Source organism: Elephantulus edwardii, unplaced genomic scaffold (genome assembly GCF_000299155.1).
Source record: "Elephantulus edwardii isolate Elephantulus edwardi_28Jun2011 unplaced genomic scaffold, EleEdw1.0 scaffold00049, whole genome shotgun sequence".
In the NCBI taxonomy this organism is placed as follows: domain Eukaryota; kingdom Metazoa; phylum Chordata; class Mammalia; order Macroscelidea; family Macroscelididae; genus Elephantulus; species Elephantulus edwardii.
The window spans coordinates 421,770-441,706 of record NW_006399799.1 but is presented as its reverse complement, the minus strand read 5'-3'; the positions used below and the strand labels follow the sequence as shown (position 1 = coordinate 441,706).

Sequence of the window (19,937 nt, the reverse complement as noted above, 5' to 3'; positions counted from 1 at the left end):
TCCACTTGCGACCTTTAGCTCCCCTAAAGGCACGGTCTTCAGGTGCCTTCACTGCAGATACCTGGTTTATCAGCATCATCAACATCTTTCACAGCTGTGAGAGCAACATGAGAGACTGTGGAGAGACTGTGACAAAGTGTAGCCTTTCAGCCAGATGAAGCCTGAGCTGGGCCCAGAGGTCCCTATGCCAGAGGTATCTTGCTGACATCTGGGTTAACTGAGGAATTGTGTCTTGCTGTTAACCTAGTTTGGACTGCTGTTCACTAAACCTGGACATTCACTGAGTGATATACTTTACCTCGCTGTATCCAGCTACTTTCCCTAATAAACCTCAAATCGTGAGTACAAAGAAATTCTGTCAAGTCTGTGTGGTTATTTGCAACTAATTTCGAACCCAGTAAGCAGTAGAAGCAGTAAGTAAGAACCCAGTAACTAAGAAGCAGGAGTGTCATCCACTTCCTAAGTAACATGCCTCCAGAAACTCTATGAACTTTGATAAATGTTGATAGTTGTAGAGGGGATTCAGGCCTTTTATTCATAGGGTTGTTATGAGTTGTGCTCAATTTGAAGGCAATCAACAAAACAATAACTAGTTGTAAAAGTGGTACAGCAAAGTGGAGGGCCATGTGTGATCTTGTGGGGATCAGTTTTATATTGTGGATATTGGGGAATGTTGTTTTTTCTTTTTTTCTATCTCTTGCTTGCTTGTTTGTTTTCTTGTTCTGTATCGTTGAGTCTGACCTGACTGGCACAAGAGGAGATTGCCCCTACTTCTCCAGTGGAACATCTGGTGGATTCAAACCTCACACCTTCCAGACTGAAGCGCAGTTTCTTGCCTCTAGGCCACCAGAGCTCCCTTATATTGTGGATATTGTTGATGGAGGCAGTTCCCCTTTGTAGAATTGATAGAGGTTAGATTCAGCTATCCCCAGGCTGTGCTTGTTCCTTTTATACATAGTAACCCTATTAGCAACAAATCTGGGCCTTGTCCCATCCTGCACCATTCTTACAACCTCCAATATGCTCAAGTCCATTATTATATTCATTATGTGAAACAGTCTTGTTGAAGGTGATTCTCTCTTTGATTCTCTATCTCACCCAACATGATAATTTTTACAAGGACTGGTCCCTCCTGATAACATGGCTAAAGTAGGTGCGATGAACTTTCACAACCCTTGCCTCCCTGAAAACACTTTCTCATATACGTATTTGCTTGTTCTTTTGGCAGCTCATTGCATATGCTCTTTACTAACGTCATAATTCAGAATAGGCTCTTCTTTGGTCTTTCTTATTCATTGTCCAACATTCAGGCGTGTAGGAAAGCAACTGAAAATACCCATGGCTTGGATCAGGTTCACTTTAGTCTTTAAACTTATACCTTTGCTTTATAGCACTTTTGGGGAGATCCTTGAAAGCAGATTTTCCCAATACAGTACATCTTCTGGTCTCTTGACTGCTGGTACCAAGGATACTGATTGCGGATCAAAGTAAGATGAAATTGTTGACAACTTCAGTCTTTGAGTTGTGGTTCTGGAGAAGAGCGTTGAATATACCGTGGACTGCCAGGAGAACAAACAGGTCAGTCCAGGCTCCTCCCTGGAGGGAAGAATTGTGAAGCTCTATCTCACATACTTTGGGCATGTGGCCAGGAGGGACCAGTGCTTAGAAGGGTAGAGGGACAGTGCAGTAAAGGAAGACCCAAGATGAGATGGATTGACTCTAGAGAAAGGGGATTAGGTCTGTCAGACATAATGAGATTGGCTCAGAATAGGGCAGGGTTCAGAGCTATTGTACGTTGGGTTACTATAAGTCGCAGGAGACTCAATGGCACATAACAACAACAAACACAACATCATGATGTTGCCTACAGTCCACTGGTGAAGATTCTGTTTTCTTGATGTTGAGAAGCAATCCATACTGAAGACTGTGAAGCCTCTGATCTTCTGCAATGTGTTTTCAGTCATCTTCATTTTCTGCAAGGAAGATTGTGCCATCTGCATAATACAGGTGTTTGATAAGCCTTCCTCCAATCCTGATGCCACATTCTTCCCGATCTAGTCTACCTTCTGGAATTATTTGCTCAGTATACAGATTGAGTAGGTATGAAAAAGGTTACAATCTTGATGCACATCTTTCCTGATTTTAAACGTTCAATTGTTCTGTTCTGTTCTGTTCTGTTCTGTTCTGTTCTGTTCTGTTCTGTTCTGTTCAGACAACTGCTTCTTGGTCTGTGAATAAGCTTCACGAGAGCATAATCAAGTGTGCTGAGATTCCCATTCTTCTCAAAGTTATACATAATGTTATGATTCACACAGTCAAATGCTTTTGCATCATCAGTAAAACACATGTAAACATCTTTCTGGTATTCTTATCCAAAACCCATCTTGCATCTGCAATGAATGCTATATCCTCTTCTGAAACCAGCTTGAAGTTCTGGCAATTCCCTTTGGATGTATTGTTCCAGATGATTTAAAATAATCTTTAGCAAAATTTTACTTGCATGTGACATTAACAATGTTGTTCAATAATTTTCACACTCTGTTGGACCACCTTTTCCTGAAATGGGAACAAATGTGGATCTCTTCCAGTCAGTTAGCCAAGCAGTTGTCTTCCAGATTTCTTGGTATAGGCTAGTGAGCATGTACAGGGTTGCATCTATTTGTTGAAATATCTCAACTGGTATTCTATTAATTCTTGGGGACTTACTTTTGCCAGCAATTCAAGTGCAGCTTGAACTTTTTCCTTCGTTATTATTTATTCTTCATCATATGCTACTTTTTGAAATGGTTCCATGTCAACAAATTCTTTTTGGTACAGAAACTATATGTATTCCTTCCATTGTTATTTGACACTTCCTGCATCATTCAAGATTTTGTCCATTTTGTCTATGTTGTTGTTATGTGGCACCGAGTCGATCCTGACTCATAGTGACCCTATGTACAACAGCTCTAAACCCTGCTCTATCCTCATTCACTGCCAATCTCACTATTTCTGACACACTTACCCCTCATAACCCAGTTACTGTGTCAACCCATCTCATTTGGGTCTTCCTCTCCTATGCTTTCCCTCCGCTTTTCAAGCATGATGTTTTTCTTCAAGAGCTGGTCCTTCCTGGAAACACACCTAAAGTACGTGAGACAGAGCTTTAAAACTCAAGATAGGGGAGCTCTGGTGGCCTAGTGGCAAGGAGCTGCAACTACAATCCCAGAGGCGCACGGTTCGAATCCACCAGATGCTCTGCCGGGGAAGGAGGGACAATCTCCTCCTGTGCCAGTCAGATCTGATTTGACGGTACACACAAAAAAAAAATTTAAAAAAAATTTTAAAAATAAAATTCAAGATAATAAATTTTGCCTTCTTGTTGCTGTTGTTATGTGCCATTGAGTCACTTTTGACTCATAGCAACCAGATGTACAACAGCTCTGAACTCTGCTCTATCCTGAGCCAACATTGTCTCTGACACATCTACCTACATTACCCTAGTCACTTAGTCAATCCATCTCATAGACTGATAAAACTCCCAAAATCCAAATCCCTAAGTAGAATGTCTTTTCTGGGGTCCATGCGGTGAAAGCAGGAGAACATCTCAAACCTTCTTTCCAATGAGAGGGAACTCTCAGGTGGCATAATGCTATACCAGTGACAGCCCCTTGAGGAAGTCTCACCGGAATTAGTTCCTGAGAAACAGACGGGGGTCTGGAGTGAGTGGGGATGGCAGGGCGGCCAGAGCTCACCTCACACCTACCACCTCCATGTGACTCTTCTTGGCATTCTCAAGCAGGTATCTGCAGGATTTCAATGACGCTCCAAACTTCATGTTCAAGCAGCTCAAGGAGTGGGAGTCATCAGTGGCGATACCCAGAACCAACCTGAGGATACACGCAGTACATCACAATGCATCCCACCTCCTCCACCCCAAAACATTATCTCTGAGTCCAGGTATGTGACACATAGGGTCAGAACTGCTGAAGTCCTCCCCAGGACACCCCTTCAGCTCTCTGAGTGCTGTCCAGTCCACTGCCCAGACACCCTAGCCTTCTCCTCTTTATCCCTGTGACCCTGCCCTGGGCTGAACCTCGCCAATCTTCCCTGCTCCATTACCATCAAGTCAATTCTGAGTCATAACGACCCAATAGGACAGAAAACTGTCACAGGGGACTTCTAAAGCTGTAAGTCTTTATGAAATCAGACTGCTACCTCTTTCTCCCACAGAGTGGCTGGTGAGTTCAGAGAGGTTCATGGGTTTGAACTGCTGACCTTTTAGTTAGCAGCTCAGATATTTAACCACCACACCATGTAACACCTTCATCCTTCCTTAGATAGCTCTGATTCTTCCCAATCAACCTTCACATCAACCAGAGTTTTTCCATTTTTTTGTTTATGAAGGGAACAATTTTCAAGAACCCCAGGACCATATAAAATGGACAAAATGGAAGGTGAGTTCCCTTTACCATGGGCCTAGAATCCCCAGAAAGTTGAGTTAAGAGTGGATACCACATGTGAACAAAGCGTGGACCCATGTGCATTGGGTCCTTGCCCTGTGGCCATCATCTTCACAGTGTCCTTCCACCTCTTGCTTGTGGTACATTCCAGTCACACCAAATTTCTGGTTATCTGCCAAATTCTACATGCCATTTCTGACCAAAATGCTATTCATTTCTCAAGGCCTTTTTCAAGTGCTACCTCCTTAGAGAAGGTTCAATAATACAACTTCTCATTCCCAGTTTGTGACTCTGGTCTCCATTATGCCACGGGCTCCATAACTCGACCTGAACTAGTAGCAGGCCTTTGTTCCAGGCAGGCATAGCCATCCTGGGTCCAGCCCAGGAGTTCCTCAACCTCCTGCGAATTGTAGTCACAGGCAGGGCAGGGAACACGGGAACTGCCTCCTTTTCACAAAGCTCAGTCCTCCTGCTCTGACTCTATTTCCCAAACCCCTTTCTCTCTCAACCACTCCAGCCTCCTCATGCTAGGGGTTCTCAGCTCACCTGGCACTGGGGTGACTCTTTGCCACCTTTGCCAACTCCATCTCGTTGTCAAAGCTCAGCAGCTGGACCCCGTGCTTGGCAGCATACTTGATTTGTGCAATTTGCTTGCAGGGGTTGGTGTAAATTATCTTACTGGCAGGGATGCCAATCTGCTGGACCAGCTCCATCTCTGCCTGTGGGGTCCCAAAGGTGGTGGTGAGGAGGCACCAGGGCCTGTTGGGCCTACGGAGCCCAAGGAAGCACAACGAGGGGCAGTCAGAGGTAAGTAAGGGAGGTCCTAGCAGGAGGGCCTCACTTTAAGACAACAGATATACAGAAGTTAGGAAGGTGATGCCAGTTCACCGCTTAACAGGTAGGGCTGCTGTGGACAGCAACACAAGTTGTACATTGCATAATTAGGGATGGGGAGGTCCTATTATCCACAAAGAATGCATAGTGTGTAATACATAGTGTATAATACATACATATTATATATATAATTATTCATAAAGCATCTTTTAAAAATAGTTTATGGCAATAAGACATCATTTTAAAAATAATATCTTACTGTGTTTTCAATTACATTTTACACAGCAAATTGTTGTTGTTGTTGTTGTTGTTAAGTGCCACTGAATTTCTTGCGACTCACAGCAACACTATGTACAGTCGCCCTAAAAACCTGCTCTATCCTGTGCCAAACTTATTGTTTATGGCGCACCTACCTTCACTACCCCAGTCACTAAATCAATCCATCTCATCAAGAATCTTCCCCTCTTGAACTGTACCTCCACCCTTTCAAGCAACATTTCCCTCTCCAAGGACTGGTTCCTCCTTGCCACATGCCCAAAGTATATCAGACAAAGTCTCAGAATCCTCGCCTCAAGGAACAGCCTGGTTTCACCCTCTCTAGAACAAACCTGTTTGTTCTTCTGGCAGTCCATGGTATATTCAATACTCTTCTCCAGCATGAAAGCTCAAAGGCATCAATTCTCTTTTTATCATCCCTAGTCATTGTCCAGCTTTCTGACACATAGCAAGTAATTGCAAAGATTATGGCCTGGATCAGGCACACCTTAGTCTCCAGACTGACACTGTTGCTCTTCAGTACTCTGGAGAGGTCCCTGACAGCAGACTTTCCCAGTGCAATCTAATCTTTTGATTTCCTGGCTGCTAGTACCAAGAGTGTTGATTGTGGAGCCAAGCCAAGCAAACTAAAGGTGTTAACAATTTCAATCTCTTCACCAGCAAATTAGGTTCTTATTTAACTGTTTCTACACAATTTTTTTTATTAATTTCAATGAACATTTCTAGAGATTGTGGATTTCCATTCACACAATTTTTTTAGTGACATTGGTTATAGTTTTCAGCATGTCAGCTTTCTCATTATTTCTGTTTAGGTTGTTTCATTTCCAATAATCTGGTTCCCCTGTCCCTTTACCCTCTTATCTTTGCTTTATAGTAAATATTGGTTTCTTGGTCTTATACATATAACTTTTCAAAGAAGCACAGTACCTGTGGGTGATACTGGGTTTTTTTATTAGCCAATCTGTTGTTTAGCTAAAAGTTGACCTCATGGATTAATTTAGATTCAAAGTTCAAAGAATACCTCAGAGCAATAGTCTTGGGAGTCTTCCAGTCTTTTTTTTTCAGAAGTGAAGTCCTGTGCCACATTTTGCTCCTGATCAGAACATGGTTGCCAGGCACCATCTAGTTCTGCTGGTCTCAGCAGTAAAGCATATTGTGCTGATGAAGTCAGCGTACTAATTAGAACAACTAAGTGTCTTAAGAAAGGAATGGATTTTCTAACTCACACAAAGGCACTACATGGACTCATAGAGGCCCTGACAGGGGCAGGCTCCTAACACATCTTCCTGTCAGACTTAAATGTTTCAAGACTATTTGGTGTATTAGAAGGTCCACCAGATCATGATACAAAATTTGAGTATCAGCAATGATTGCACAACATGATTAGTATCGTGAGGTCACTAAGCTACACTGTGACTGTAACAACGGGCCTGGAAGAGATTGCTAGTATAGCGCAAGATAGAGCAAGCTTCCAATCTGTGGTTCACAGGATCACTATGAGTCACAGTCGACTCAACAGCAGGAAATTGCTATGTGAAGAAATGTTGAGATATGTTGTATGTATTTTTGCCATAAAGAAAGCAAGAACAAAAAATTACTTCTTTAAAAGAAAATCTGCCAGACCATGCATCTTTCTGAAACAGCTCATCTAACATCCAAAGGCCACTGGAGTGCCAGGGTGACCTACCTCCCCACATCCCCTGCCCCTCCCCCGGCCCAGAAGCACCTCTTCCCTTCATGTGTCTGCTGGGCTGCTGCATTAGTGATTCACACAATAATAATGACAATGTGATGCTGATGACAGTGACCACGTGCACTGAGCACCTACCACAGCCAGGCACTGAATTAAATGCTTTACGTCAGATGTCAGGAAACTGGTTCTGCAAAACGGCCAAGGAGTAAATATTTTAGGCTTTCTGGGCCATACGGTCACTGTTGCAACTATTTAACTGACATTATCATGTGGAAGCAGACGAAGACAATAAGTACTCAATGAGCTTAGATGTGTTTCAAGAAAATTTTACAAAATCAGATGGCAGGCTGGATTTGGCCCATCATCCATAGTTTGCTGACCATTGCTTTCAGCTCCATTATTTTATTTAATGTTTACAACAACCTATTTAATGGGTACTGGTGTCATTCTGCAGAGGAGGGAAACAATGCAGAGGACAGACATTATAAGTAGGTGGTAGAAGCAACTTTCACACTCAGGCACAACTCTCTGTAAATAAGGTAATAAAGTGGGGAGTGAAGCAGGTTAAAACACAGTAGAAGATAAAGGAGTATCTTTTTCAGCCATTTGGATTCTATAATATGCAAAAACAAAAAAACCCAAACAAAAATGCAAGCTCATTGCCACTGAATTGGACCTGACTCCTAGCTGACCTGGTAAGTGGGTTTCTGGAAGCTGTAAATCACATGGGAGGAGATTGCTCATCTTTCTTTCACGGAGCCTCTGATACAGATTCAAAACGTCAGAGAGGTGCCAACTTTGGATTAGCAGCACAACTCTCTACAGACACCACCAGAGCTCCCTGAATTGGTGCTAAAATGCTAGTTTTAACTCAGCAACTTGCAGTGTTGTATATATCTCATGTAATGTCTCTAACTATCCTATTACTTATTAATAATAATTAATGATGGCATGGTACACAGCACATTGGGATGCTAATCAAAAAGTTGGCAGTTGAAATCCACCAGTCATTCTTCAAGAGAAGGAGGGACCGTTTCCTCCTATGAAGATTTCTAGGATGGAGGCTCACCATGAGTCAGAACTGACTAATGGCAGTACATTCTGGCACTATTTTTTATTATTATTATTTATTATTATTATTATTATTATTATTAATATAATTCTACTTAAGGAGCCTTTGTGGTGCATTTTTTAATGTGTTAGATTGCTAACTGAAAGGCTGGCAGTTTGAATCCACCAGGAGGATGAGCATTCTCCCCCCATGAAGACTTACAGCCTTAGAAGCCCTGTTGGAGAGTCACTGTGGATCTAAACTGACTTGATGACACTGGGGTTTTGGATTTTGTGATCATACTTGGAGTCTCTGGGTATTACAAAGAATTCAGCAGATAACTGAAAGGCCAGAAGTTCAAGTCTACCCAGAGGCACTTGGAAGAAAGGGGAGGGGATCTGCTTCTGAAAAATCAGAAATAAAAAACTCAGTGGAGCACAGTTCTCCTCTGACACATATGAGGCCATAAAGAATCAAATCAACCATAGCAACTGCTATGGCCCTACTTTAAGAAGGACAAAACTGAGTTCAGAGAGGTCCACCTGCCTGTGGTGGCACTGCGGGAAATGGAATGACAGGACACAAAGGTTCAGCCAATGCTGGAGCTGGACTCACCGCCACCACCGTTTATTTCCCGGTGACCTACAGGCCTCCCCAATCTTCCCAATGCTGGAGCTGGACTCACCGCCACCACCGTTTATTTCCCAGTGACCTACAGGCCTCCCCAATCTTCCCTGGAGTTTTGAGTAGATATGAACAGTCTGGGCTTCCTGCTTCATCGCAAGGGAACTCTGGTAGGGTAGACCAGAGGGAGGTGTGCTGCTAACACAAAGGTCACACTTTTAGGATGGTTCATATCTACCAGTGGCTCCAAGGGAGAAAGATAAAGCTAGGCAATCTCCTCCTGTGTGATTTACAGCCTCTGAAACCCATGGATGTCGGCTATGAGAGTAGGTTCTCACTCAACGGCAATGAGTAGGGGGTGGGAGTTTTACCACATATGATGAAAACAGAGGAAGAATTGTAGCACTGTGATGCTGCTTTTTATTGTCAATAATCATTCACATCACTACTGTCATAACCGATTCATAGCCGACCCTCCATTGGGTTTCTGAGGTTGTAAATCACACAGGGATCAATTAACCTTTTCTCCAAGTCACTGGTACATTCAGACCATCAGAGAGGCGCTGCCTTTCATTGTCTCCAGCAATGAAATTCCCTAAGGCTGGCACCACCAGAGGTGTCTATTTAAATAATGGCCTCTGTCAATCACTGAAAGCTTATTTGTGTCAGTCACTGTACAAAATATTTTATGTGCACTCTCATTTCATTCTCATAATCTTATGAGAATGGAAGCAGTGACTCAGAGAGATTCAGTGATTTGTCCAAACTCATATAAGGAGCAGAGCTAGAATTTTAACTCAAGACTATCAGGTTTGAGCATCCAGCTCTGGTTACCTAGTGTAGGTAGGGAGTTGTGCTGTCAATCCAAAGGCAGGTGGTTCAAATCCACCAGTTTCTCCATGAAAGAAAGCTGGGCAGTCTTTTTCCGTATGATTTACGCCTCTGAAAACCCAGTGGAGGGCCAGTTACGAGTTGGTTCTGACTCAATGGTAATGAAAGAAAGGGGCTCTTAACCACAGTACTATAATAGCAAACAGAGTCTGAATGTGGAACCACTAGATTTTTACTGAGCATCTGTTAGCCATCAGGCTCTGTAATGAGCTAGTGAAAACAAGTGGTGAAGAAAGTAGCCAGATTTTGGGCCCTGTGGAACTTTCAGGCTGGTGGGGAAGACAGGCAGTCAAGTGGCCACTGGGCAAAGATGGGAATACAATGGAAGATAAGCCTTGGAGAGGACCTGGATGTGAGGGTGAACGATAGGCTTTCTGAGGGTCATAAAATTATGCTGAGCCCTGCAGGGGAGGGAAGGAAGTTTCCAGTAGAGGAGATGGCCTGAACAGAGGTTTTGAGGCAAGAAGTAGCTGGATCTATCTGATCAGAGGCTGAGAGAAGGCTGGTGTGACTGAGTAGGGTGAGCACAGGGGGTGAAGAAGAGGCCGGGGGGGGGGTGGGGGGCAGAGCCAACAAGGAAACCAAGAGGACGGCATATGGATTGCATTATTTTACCCTCAGTGTCATGGGAAACAGTCTGAAGGGCTTCAGGAAGAGAAGTGACAGGTAAGATGTGCATTTTAAAATATGGCTCTGGTAACCATATGGAAATAGGCAGAGGGCAGACGGAGAGAGTCTGGGGAGATGGGTTCAGCATCACCTGCCTGGGAAGAGAAGGCATATCAAAGGCCATTCAAAGAGGAAGATCTGAGGGCATTGGAACACCTGGGTTCCAGACACTTTATCATGTCAATCAGCAGCTGAATTCACAAATCAGGGCAGGAGGTCAAAACATGGGCAGCATACTGATGGATTTAAAGCCTGGAGAGGAGATGGAAGTCCCTAAGAAGAGGCCTGAGATTGAAACCAGATGAACACTACCATTTAGAAGTCAGCAGACAGGAACCCTGGTGGCTCTGGGTTAAGTGTTGAGCTGCTAATCAAAAGGTCAGCAGTTCAAACCCACCAAACCACTCCTCAAGAAAAAGAGGAGGCAGTTGGCTCAAGCGAATGTTTACAGCCTCAGAAGCCTTTTGGGGCAGTTCTCTGTCCTGTCGGCGCTCTCTGAGTCAGAATTGACTCGATGACAGGAGGCTAAGACCGTAAGGACCAGCACCGTCACCTTCTCATGCTGTGTCTGTGGTGGCTTGCATGTTGCTATGTTGGGGCTATGCCTCCTGTATTTCAAGTACCTGCGTGATAGGCAGGTTTCAGTAGAGCTTCCAGACGAGAAAGGTCAGGCAGTCTACCTTCAAAAATTAACCAATGAAAACCTGAGAAATCCCAAGACGATTGTTTGATACTGTGCTGCAAAGTGAGCCCCCTCAGTCAGAAGGCACTTAAAATACACAGTGGCTGCAGCAACGGACTTGAGAAGTACAACAGCCATGAAGCTGGTGCAGAACCAAGGCAACATTTTATTCTGTCTTAAGCAGGTCATCATGTTGTTGTTGTTGTTGTTGTTGTTGTTATGAGCCACTGAGTCAAAACTGACTGACTCATAAATTACTCTCCAGCGCATTTTCAGAGGCTGTAAATCACATGAGAGGAAATGGCCTTTTTTCCTCATAGCAGCTGGTAGATTTGAAGCATGTGGGGAGTGTCAGAGACAGTGCGATTGGCACAGGACAGAGTGGAGTTTAGGGCTGTTGTACATAGGGTCGCTATGAGTCGCAGGCGACTCGACGGCACATAACAACAACCTTTGGGTTGGTGCCACAACTCTTTACTCATCAGGCTACCAAAGCATGGGTCACAGCCAACTTGACAACAATTAACAGTAGTCAAAGACAGGGAAGAGCCAACTCCTGGGGAAAGGTGACAAGAAAAAAGACATCTCTGGACAAAGGAGGATAATCCACAGTGTACAATTCTGTGCCTTTAGAAGCAAACCCTGTCTGCCAGCTTGGGTCTCAGCAGAAGGAGATGTCTCAGGGTCAAAGGTGCCCAGTGAGGGAGGTGGCAAGTGCAGCGCAGTGTCCACCTTTCCCCTCGTATACCTCTGAACTCTGTAAAACTGGAAGCATAAGTGATTCTAGAGTTTCTTTTTAAAAACATGTCTGTGTTGAGTACTGCTGAGAGGTCAGATAAAAAGAGGACCAGGGAGTAGCTCTTGCACTATGTCTAAAAACATCAACACCAACAGACCTTCAGAACCCGCTGAGTACAGAGCTACTGAAGAACAGTACACACTGTCTGAATAGCTCTTCTATTTTTTTTTTTATACAAACAGAGCTCTTCTACTTTGTTATCAAAAAATCACAGGATATCCTATTTTTTCTATGTGCCATATGTATACATATTCCTTTTAAAGTTAACTCATTGCTGTCAAGTTGGAACGAACTCATAGCTTACCCTCTAGTGGGTTTTCTGTGTCTGCAAATCACGTAGGAGGATATTCTTCTCCCAACAAGCAGCTGGTGGATTTGAACCATGTGCCTTTTGATGGCACAACTCCCCGCCATTAGGTCATCAGTTCTCCCTAAATTCATAATGATGATTGTCCCTGGTGACATCACACTGATGTCCTACTTTTTTGGGGGGTGGTAAATGAATCAATGTATTCTTTGACTCACTCAGAATATCAGGTACTTACAAAATAATAATAAATAAGGTGTTCAATAGTTCAAGCACTGTAGTCTTAAATATGGATTGAAGTTCAACATTAAGAAGACAAAAATTCTCATCATTGGACCAACTGGCAGCATTATGATAGATGGAGGAAAGATTGAGGTTATTAACAATTTCAGCTTGCTCAGATCCACAATCAACATCCTTGTACCAGCAGTGAATAAAATCAAAAGATTAATTGCTCTGGGGAAAGCTGCAGTCAGGGACCTCTCCAAAGTGCTGAAGAGTAATGATGGCAGTCTGGAGACTAAGGTGCCCCTTATTCAGGCCATGGTCTTTGTAATTATTTGCTACGCATCCAAGAGCTAGACAAAGATGACAGAAGAATTATTGATGCCTTTGAGTTGTGATGCTGGAGAAGAGTACTGAATATATCATAGACTGCCAAGAGAACAAAACAGGTCTGTCTTGGAGAAGATGAAACCATGCTGCTCCTTGGAGATAAGGATTTTGAAACTCCATCTCACATACTTAGTGCATATGACCAGAAGGCCCAGTCCAAGGAGAAGAACATCATACTTGTAAGGGTAGAGGGACAGTGCAGGAGAGGAAGACCACAGATGAGATGGATTGACACAGTAACAGGAGTAATGGGGGTAGGTGTGTCAGAGACAGTGAGACTGGCTCAGGACAGGGCAGAGTCCAGAGCTATTGTACATAGGGTCATTATGAGTCACAGGCAACTCAATGGCACACAACAACAACATGCTGGATTTAAGATGTGGGAGATTGCCGGAAATCTTGGGAAGAGGATTGAGAGGATATATCCTGGATGTTAGAATGAAGGTCAGGATGCAATGGCTTAAAGAATGGGTGTTGTGGAAAAAGACAATGAGTAAACATAACTGATGAGTTTGGCTGTGAAGGAGCAAAGGATTACCCTGGAAGATTAGGGGATGCCTTGGGAAGGCTTTTTAAATAAAAAAAGAAGATGGTGAAAAAGACAAGAGGAAAGGACAAGGGTAATGGGGGCAGGATAGAAGATCCAAGGTCCTTGAGAAGGTGGGTGGGCGCAAGTGAGCCTAGAGCCTGTCCAATTAGTGTGTGAATGCCCAGCTCTCCACTTAACGTCCCCTCAGTGTTTCAATGGCGGCAGATGCTACTGCCAACCAGAAGAGGGCAGCCTGGGCCTTCCTTCCAAGAAAAACTGTGCCTCCCAGGAGCTATTTCTCATTAATGTACTGAGGGGGCTTACTGGGTCCCACCTGCCAAGAAAAGATTGGTTTCTCCTCAGCCCTTGTAGTTAGCTGAGGGCACCCACCCCTCCCAAGGAGGCTAGCAGACAACAGCGATAGAGTGGAGATCGAGTTCCCTGCCCCACACACCTCTCAGTACCTGACCCTGGGAAGTCTAGTTGTTCAACCTCTGTTCTTCACTTCCTTATTTGCTAAATGCTGCCTCACAAGGTTGTCAGAATCATGGTATAATGGCCTCATGGGGCTGTTGCGAGACTAAAATGAGATCATGTACCGAAAACACTTGGCAAAGCGCCTGGCACCACAGAAGGACTCAGCCAGCGGTAGCAGCTTTGAATGTCCCCAATCTTCAAGGTCTTTCTAAACTTCACACCTGACAGTCTGCTCTTTGGAGACCAGGCCCTGAGAGTAGAGGGCCAAGCGCTTCGCTCCCAGGTTTCCAAAAGCTGAGGACACTTGTCAGTGCGGTTCGGTCCTGCTCCTAGTGAAGGCAGGAGCTAGGAGGAAAGTCTGACTCTGCTATCAGCAAGCTGTATGCAGCCGGGCCTCAGTCTCCTCAGCTGTAAAATGGAAGTAACGCCCCTGTGCACCACCCAATAAGGTGGTGGTTCAAATCTGCCAGCTGCTCCTCGGGAGAAAGATGGACAGTCTCCTCTCATGCTATTTGCAGCCTCTGGAAACCTGCTGGAGGGTCAATTAGGAGGAGTTGCTTCTAGCTTGATAATAACAGCAAACAACATTGGTGGTTAAATGGGTTAAGTGTTGGACTATTAACCGCAAGGTCCACAGTTCAACCCACGAATCTCAGGGAGGAGAAGGATGAGGCAGTCTCTTCTGGTTAATATTTACAGTCTCAGAAACCATGAGTCAGAACAGACTTGACAATGGTGGGTTTGGGGGGTTTTTCAATGCACCTCCCGTGAAGTCCCTGGATGACACAAACAGCTACTCAGACAACTCTCTGTTTCTTTCTCTCTCACTGCCTTCAAGCTGGAACAAGCTCGCAGCAGACCCTCCATTAGGTTCCCAAGGCTGTGAATCACACAGAAGGAGTATGTCCATCTTTCTTCCATGCAACGCCAAAGGGATGCAGCTTTTGAGTTAGCAGTGCACCTCCCTGAGGGCTAGGCCACCAGTGCACTCAATCAAACCAGTAAGTTAACCAGTTACATCCAGAGGGCCGGCAATCTGCTTCCAATATGACAAAGCCTTGAGAATCCTAGGGCTACAGCTCTACTCAGCAACACATGGGGTCTCTATGTATTGGAATAAATTCTACAGCAACTGGTTAGAGTTTGGAGTGTTTTTTGCCACTTTAGTGATGCACCTCACAGGGCTTTGCCTAAGACAGTAAATAAGGTATGCAGAACAGGAGCTTATGCAAAAAGGTTTTGCAGGAAACAAGAGGGAGATGCTCAGCTAGCACTAAGAACACTGACAACGGTAAAGGCCATCCTGACACACACTTCTCTCCCACTCAGAATGCTCTCCCAAAACTAACTTTCAGCCACTCTCCTCCCGGAAGCTTTTCTATAACTCTCCTCACAACATCCAATCCTATAGCTCACCGGGACTTACAAGCCATCCACTTGCAAAACAGCCCTTAAAGAAGTAACAGTAACAACACTATCACAAGCCATTCACTCAGCTCAGGGCCTTTGCACTTGCTGTTCCTTCTGCCTTCCCTAGTGTCGAGGACTGTATTGTGTCCCGACAAAATACACATACTTAATGATATAATGTGTGAGCTATGTAATAATCTCCCATGATCTGATAAGCCAAACTGTTGTAAGATTATTAAGGGGAAAAGGCAACATGGCCCTGATTCAATGTAAGGGAATGTCCCCAAGGTGTGGTCTGTAATACTTTTTCTCTCACAAGAGTTGAAAGGAGAGGAAAGCAAGCTGAGGGTAAGGGTCTTAGTACCACCAAAAAATAACTGACAGTAGAGAAGTTCATCCTTTTGCATCTGGATCCCTGTGATACCAGGAAATGCCAGGACACATGGAGATTTCCAAGGAACAGTGGACCACAAATGTAGAGGGAAACAAAAATTTCCCTTAATAACCAACAGAGACATAGGAATGTGGGGTCAAGATTGGTGGACGATTTATCAACAATCTGTGTTATGCGGATGACACAACCCTGCTTGCTGAAACTGAGGATGACCTGAAGCGCCTGCTGCAGAGTGTCAAGGACTGCAGCCTACAATATGGATTGAGGCTCAATGTCAAGAAGACAAAGATTCTCACCACTGGATCAATTGGCAGCATCAGGATGGATGGTGAAGAGATTGAGATTGAGATTGTACACAGCTTTAGTTTGCTTGGCTCCACAATCAACAGTCTTGGCACCAGCAGCCAGGAAATTAAAAGGCACATTGCCATGGGAAAGTCTGCTATTAGGGACCTCTCCAAGGTGCTGAAGAGCAATGGTGTCTCTCTGGAGACTAAAGTGCGTCTGATACAGGCCATGGTTTTTGCAATCACTTGTTATGCATCAGAGACTTGGACAATGACCAAGGAAGATAGAAGGAGAATTGATGCCTTTGAGCTGTGGTGCTGGAGAAGAGTATTGAGAATACCATGGACTGCTAGGAAAACAAACAGATTTGTCCTGGAAAGGGTTAAACCGGGTGGCTCCTTGGAGGCAAAGATTCTGAGGCTCCGTCTAACATACTTTGGACATGTTGTGAGGAGAGACCGGTCCTTAGAGAGGGACATCATGCTTGGGAGGGTGGAGGGACAGCGCAGGAGAGGAAGGCCCTCTATGAGGGGGACTGATTCAGTCACTGGGATAATTGGGATGGGAGTGTCAGAGACAGTGCGATTGGCACAGGACAGAGCGGAGTTTAGGGCTGTTGTACATAGGGTCGCTATGAGTCGCAGGCGACTCAATGGCACACAACAACAACAACAACCAACAGAGACAAAGCAGGTCTTGCCCTCGAGCTGACACCCTGAATTTCGACTTCAAACTTTCTGAACTGTCAGCGAGTAAGTTTGTTTGGTAAAAGTCATCCACTTATGGAATTCCTTAAATAAGACACCTAGTTAACTACATAACTTGTTTCCCTACTTCCTTCAGATCTGTATTCAAATTCAGTGATGCCTTCCCTAGTCAAACCATTTTAAATTGCAATTCTCCTTCCTAACATTTCCTCTCATGCTTCCATGGCATCTGCCATTTAACATATATGTGTTAGTGGGGAATCTTGTCTCATGCAATTAACTGCCTCTGGAGAGTCAGCTGTGGGTCAGTACTGACTTGATGGTATTCAACAACAACAAAGTTCTATAAGAAAAGGACTTTGCTTTGCTTTGTTCACTGCTAAATCCCCACCCACAATACTTCTTGTCTTGTTGTTGTTCTTGTTAGATGTGATTGAGTCAACAATGACTCGCATCCACCCTATGCGCTACACAGATCCTTGCCCAATCCTGCCATCCTCACAATCTCTGCCATGATTTAGCCTATTGTTGAAGTCATTATATCAATCCATCTTGTGGAGAGTCTTCCTCTCCTTCTATGACCCTTTACTTTTCTAAGCATGATGTTCTTTTTCAATAAATTCAACTCAGCTCATTGCCATCAAGAAAGCGTCAACTAATAATTAACCCTCCAGAGAAATAGTAGTTGCTTGATAAAGACCTGCTGAATGAATAAATGAGCTGACCTCTGAGGAAAATGTACAGCTGTAAAGGTTCATATCATTAAATGATAATAGATGAACTAAGAATTCAACTGAAGAACAACCAAGTCTTCCGCAGTACTGTCCAGCCAGCCTTACCTAGCACAATCACTGGCTCACTGTAGTTGTTCAGTTGATATTTGGGAAATGAATATTATAGTATACATACAAATGAAATAAAAAGAAATAGGAAGGGATTGAGATACCAACATAAATAAAATGTGAAGACAGTAGAATACACATACACACATGCACACCACCCCCAGATCCCATTGCCATCTAGTCAGTCATGACTCATAGCAACCCTGTATGTTTTTGTCATGTGCTGCTAAGTCACATGCGACCCTTTTCAGTGACTTTATATACAGCAACTCTGAACCCTTCCTTGTCCTGAGCCAGTCTCACTAATTCCAACACACCAACCCCCATTGCCCCAGTTACTGTATCAATCCATCTTTTCTGAGGTCTTCCTCTCCTGCACTGTCCCTCCACCCTTCCGAGCACGATGTCCTTCTCTGAAGACTAGTTTCTCCTGGCCATGTACTCAAAGTATTTGAGATGGAATTTCAAAATCTTAGCCTCCAAGGAGAAACCTGGTTTCACCTTCTCCAAGACAAATCTATTTGTTTTCTTGGTGATCCATGATATGTTCAAGACTCTTCTCCAGCACCATAATTTGAAGGCATCAATTCTTCTTCAGTCATGCTTAGTCATTGTCCATCTCTCTGATGTATAGCAAGTAATTACAAAGACCAGGGCGTGGATTAAGTGCACTTTAGTCTTTAGACTGACATCCTTGCTTTTCAGCACTCTGGAGAGGTCTCTAACAACAGATTTTTCCTAGTGCAATTCGTCTTTTGATTTCCTGATTGCTGGTATTAAGAGTGTTGATTATGGAGCCCAGCAAGCGGCAGTTGTTAACAACTTCAATCTCTTCTCCATCTATCATAGTGCTGCCAAATGGCCCAGAGGTGAGAACTTTTGTCTTCTTGATGTTGAGTTTCAATCCATATTGAAGATTACAGTCCTTGACCTTCTGCAGCAAGCACTTCAGGTCTTCTTCAGTTACAGCAAGCAAGATTGTGTCATCTGCATAACATATGGAGTTGATGAGCCTTTTTCCAATCCTGATGCCACATTGCTCCTCAAAGCCCTGCTTCCCAGTGTTCTGCATATAGACTGAAAAGGTAAGGAGACAGGATGCTCACCTGACACACTCCTTTCCTGATTTTCCTTTCCACATCGTGTTTTCCTGCTCTGTTCTGAGAACTGCTTACTGATCCAAGTATAAGTTTTGCATAAACACAAGTGTTCTGGGATTCCCATTTTCCTCAAGGTTAGCCACAATTTGTTGTGATCCACACAGTCAAATGCCTTTGCATAGTCAATGAAACACATATACACATTGTTCTGGTACTCTTTTTTTTTTTCTGCCAAGATCCATCTGACATTGGCAATAATGTCCCTTGTGCCACAACCTCTTCTAAATCCAGCTTGTATTTCTGATAGTTCTCTTGCCAATATACTATTCTAGTCATTTCTAGATAATCTTCAGCAGGATTTTGCTAGTTCTCTAAGTCATACATAGAGAGGGCTCAGTTGGCTTAGCAGACAGAAAGTGATACTACCAAGCCAAAGGTGGGTGACTTTAATCTGCAGCCCTCAGGCTTGTTTTTGGTTTTTTTGTGTTTATGTTTGGTTTTTTGTTTGTTTGTTTGTTTTTGTGGGGTTTTTTGTCAAACATTCTTCTAGGTTGTATAGCCCTGGTCTGTCCACTTGCTGTACAGAGGTAACTCATGGTTGCTGTGATGCTGAACACTTTGACACTGATGTGTCAAATGCGAAAATGGTCACCCTGGTGGACAGTGTTTGGTGGAGCTTCCTGATTAAAACAAGATTGGAAGTAGGAGAGTTATCCACTTCCAAAAGAGCTTGCCTCCGGAAACCCTATGAACCTGGAGAAAGGATGAAAGTTACACAAGTGTTCAGGACTTGTGTTCATAGGGTCGCTATGAGTCACTTACGATTCAATGGTAACAACATAGCATTAGAGGATTAAATTAGAAAACACACTTAAAGCACTTAGCACTGTATTTAGCACAGGCAGTAAATTATCATGATGATGGGGGGGAAGAAAATGCAAACATACATTGTTGTTGTTGTTTAATTTTTTAAAAGTAATTTTAATGAACATTTACAGAGATTTTGGATTTCCATTCATTCATTGCTGCACTTCTCTCCCCGCCCAGCCATCTGCCGCCCAGTTCGCCCAGTTCGCTCCTCTCTTTGAAAAGTAAAAGAAACACTCCCTCCCTGGTACACAATCCCCCCACACCCCTCCCACCACCCCAAGTACATTCTACTATGCAACCTTAATTGTGGACTCTTGTGATAACCATAATACAGTTATCACAAACATACATTGTTAAGATTGTTGTTAAGTGCTGTCAAATCGTAGATGACTCATAGTGACCCTATGAACAAAAGACCTGAACACTAGTATAACTTT

General features: G+C 43.8%; 1 protein-coding gene across 2 annotated transcripts in view; it reads right to left on the bottom strand.

Annotated features, from left to right (window-relative positions):
- The window catches only part of ADC (arginine decarboxylase), a 74,816-nt gene that overhangs the window by 50,782 nt on the left and 4,097 nt on the right, over window positions 1–19,937 (bottom strand). For both annotated transcript variants that reach the window (XM_006886416.1, XM_006886415.1), the window contains exons 5-6: window positions 4,989–5,161; window positions 3,735–3,869 (exon numbers count right to left, since the gene is read on the bottom strand). In XM_006886416.1, the coding sequence (XP_006886478.1) occupies window positions 3,735–3,869; window positions 4,989–5,161 (308 nt within the window). The remainder of the gene's footprint in view (window positions 1–3,734; window positions 3,870–4,988; window positions 5,162–19,937) is intronic.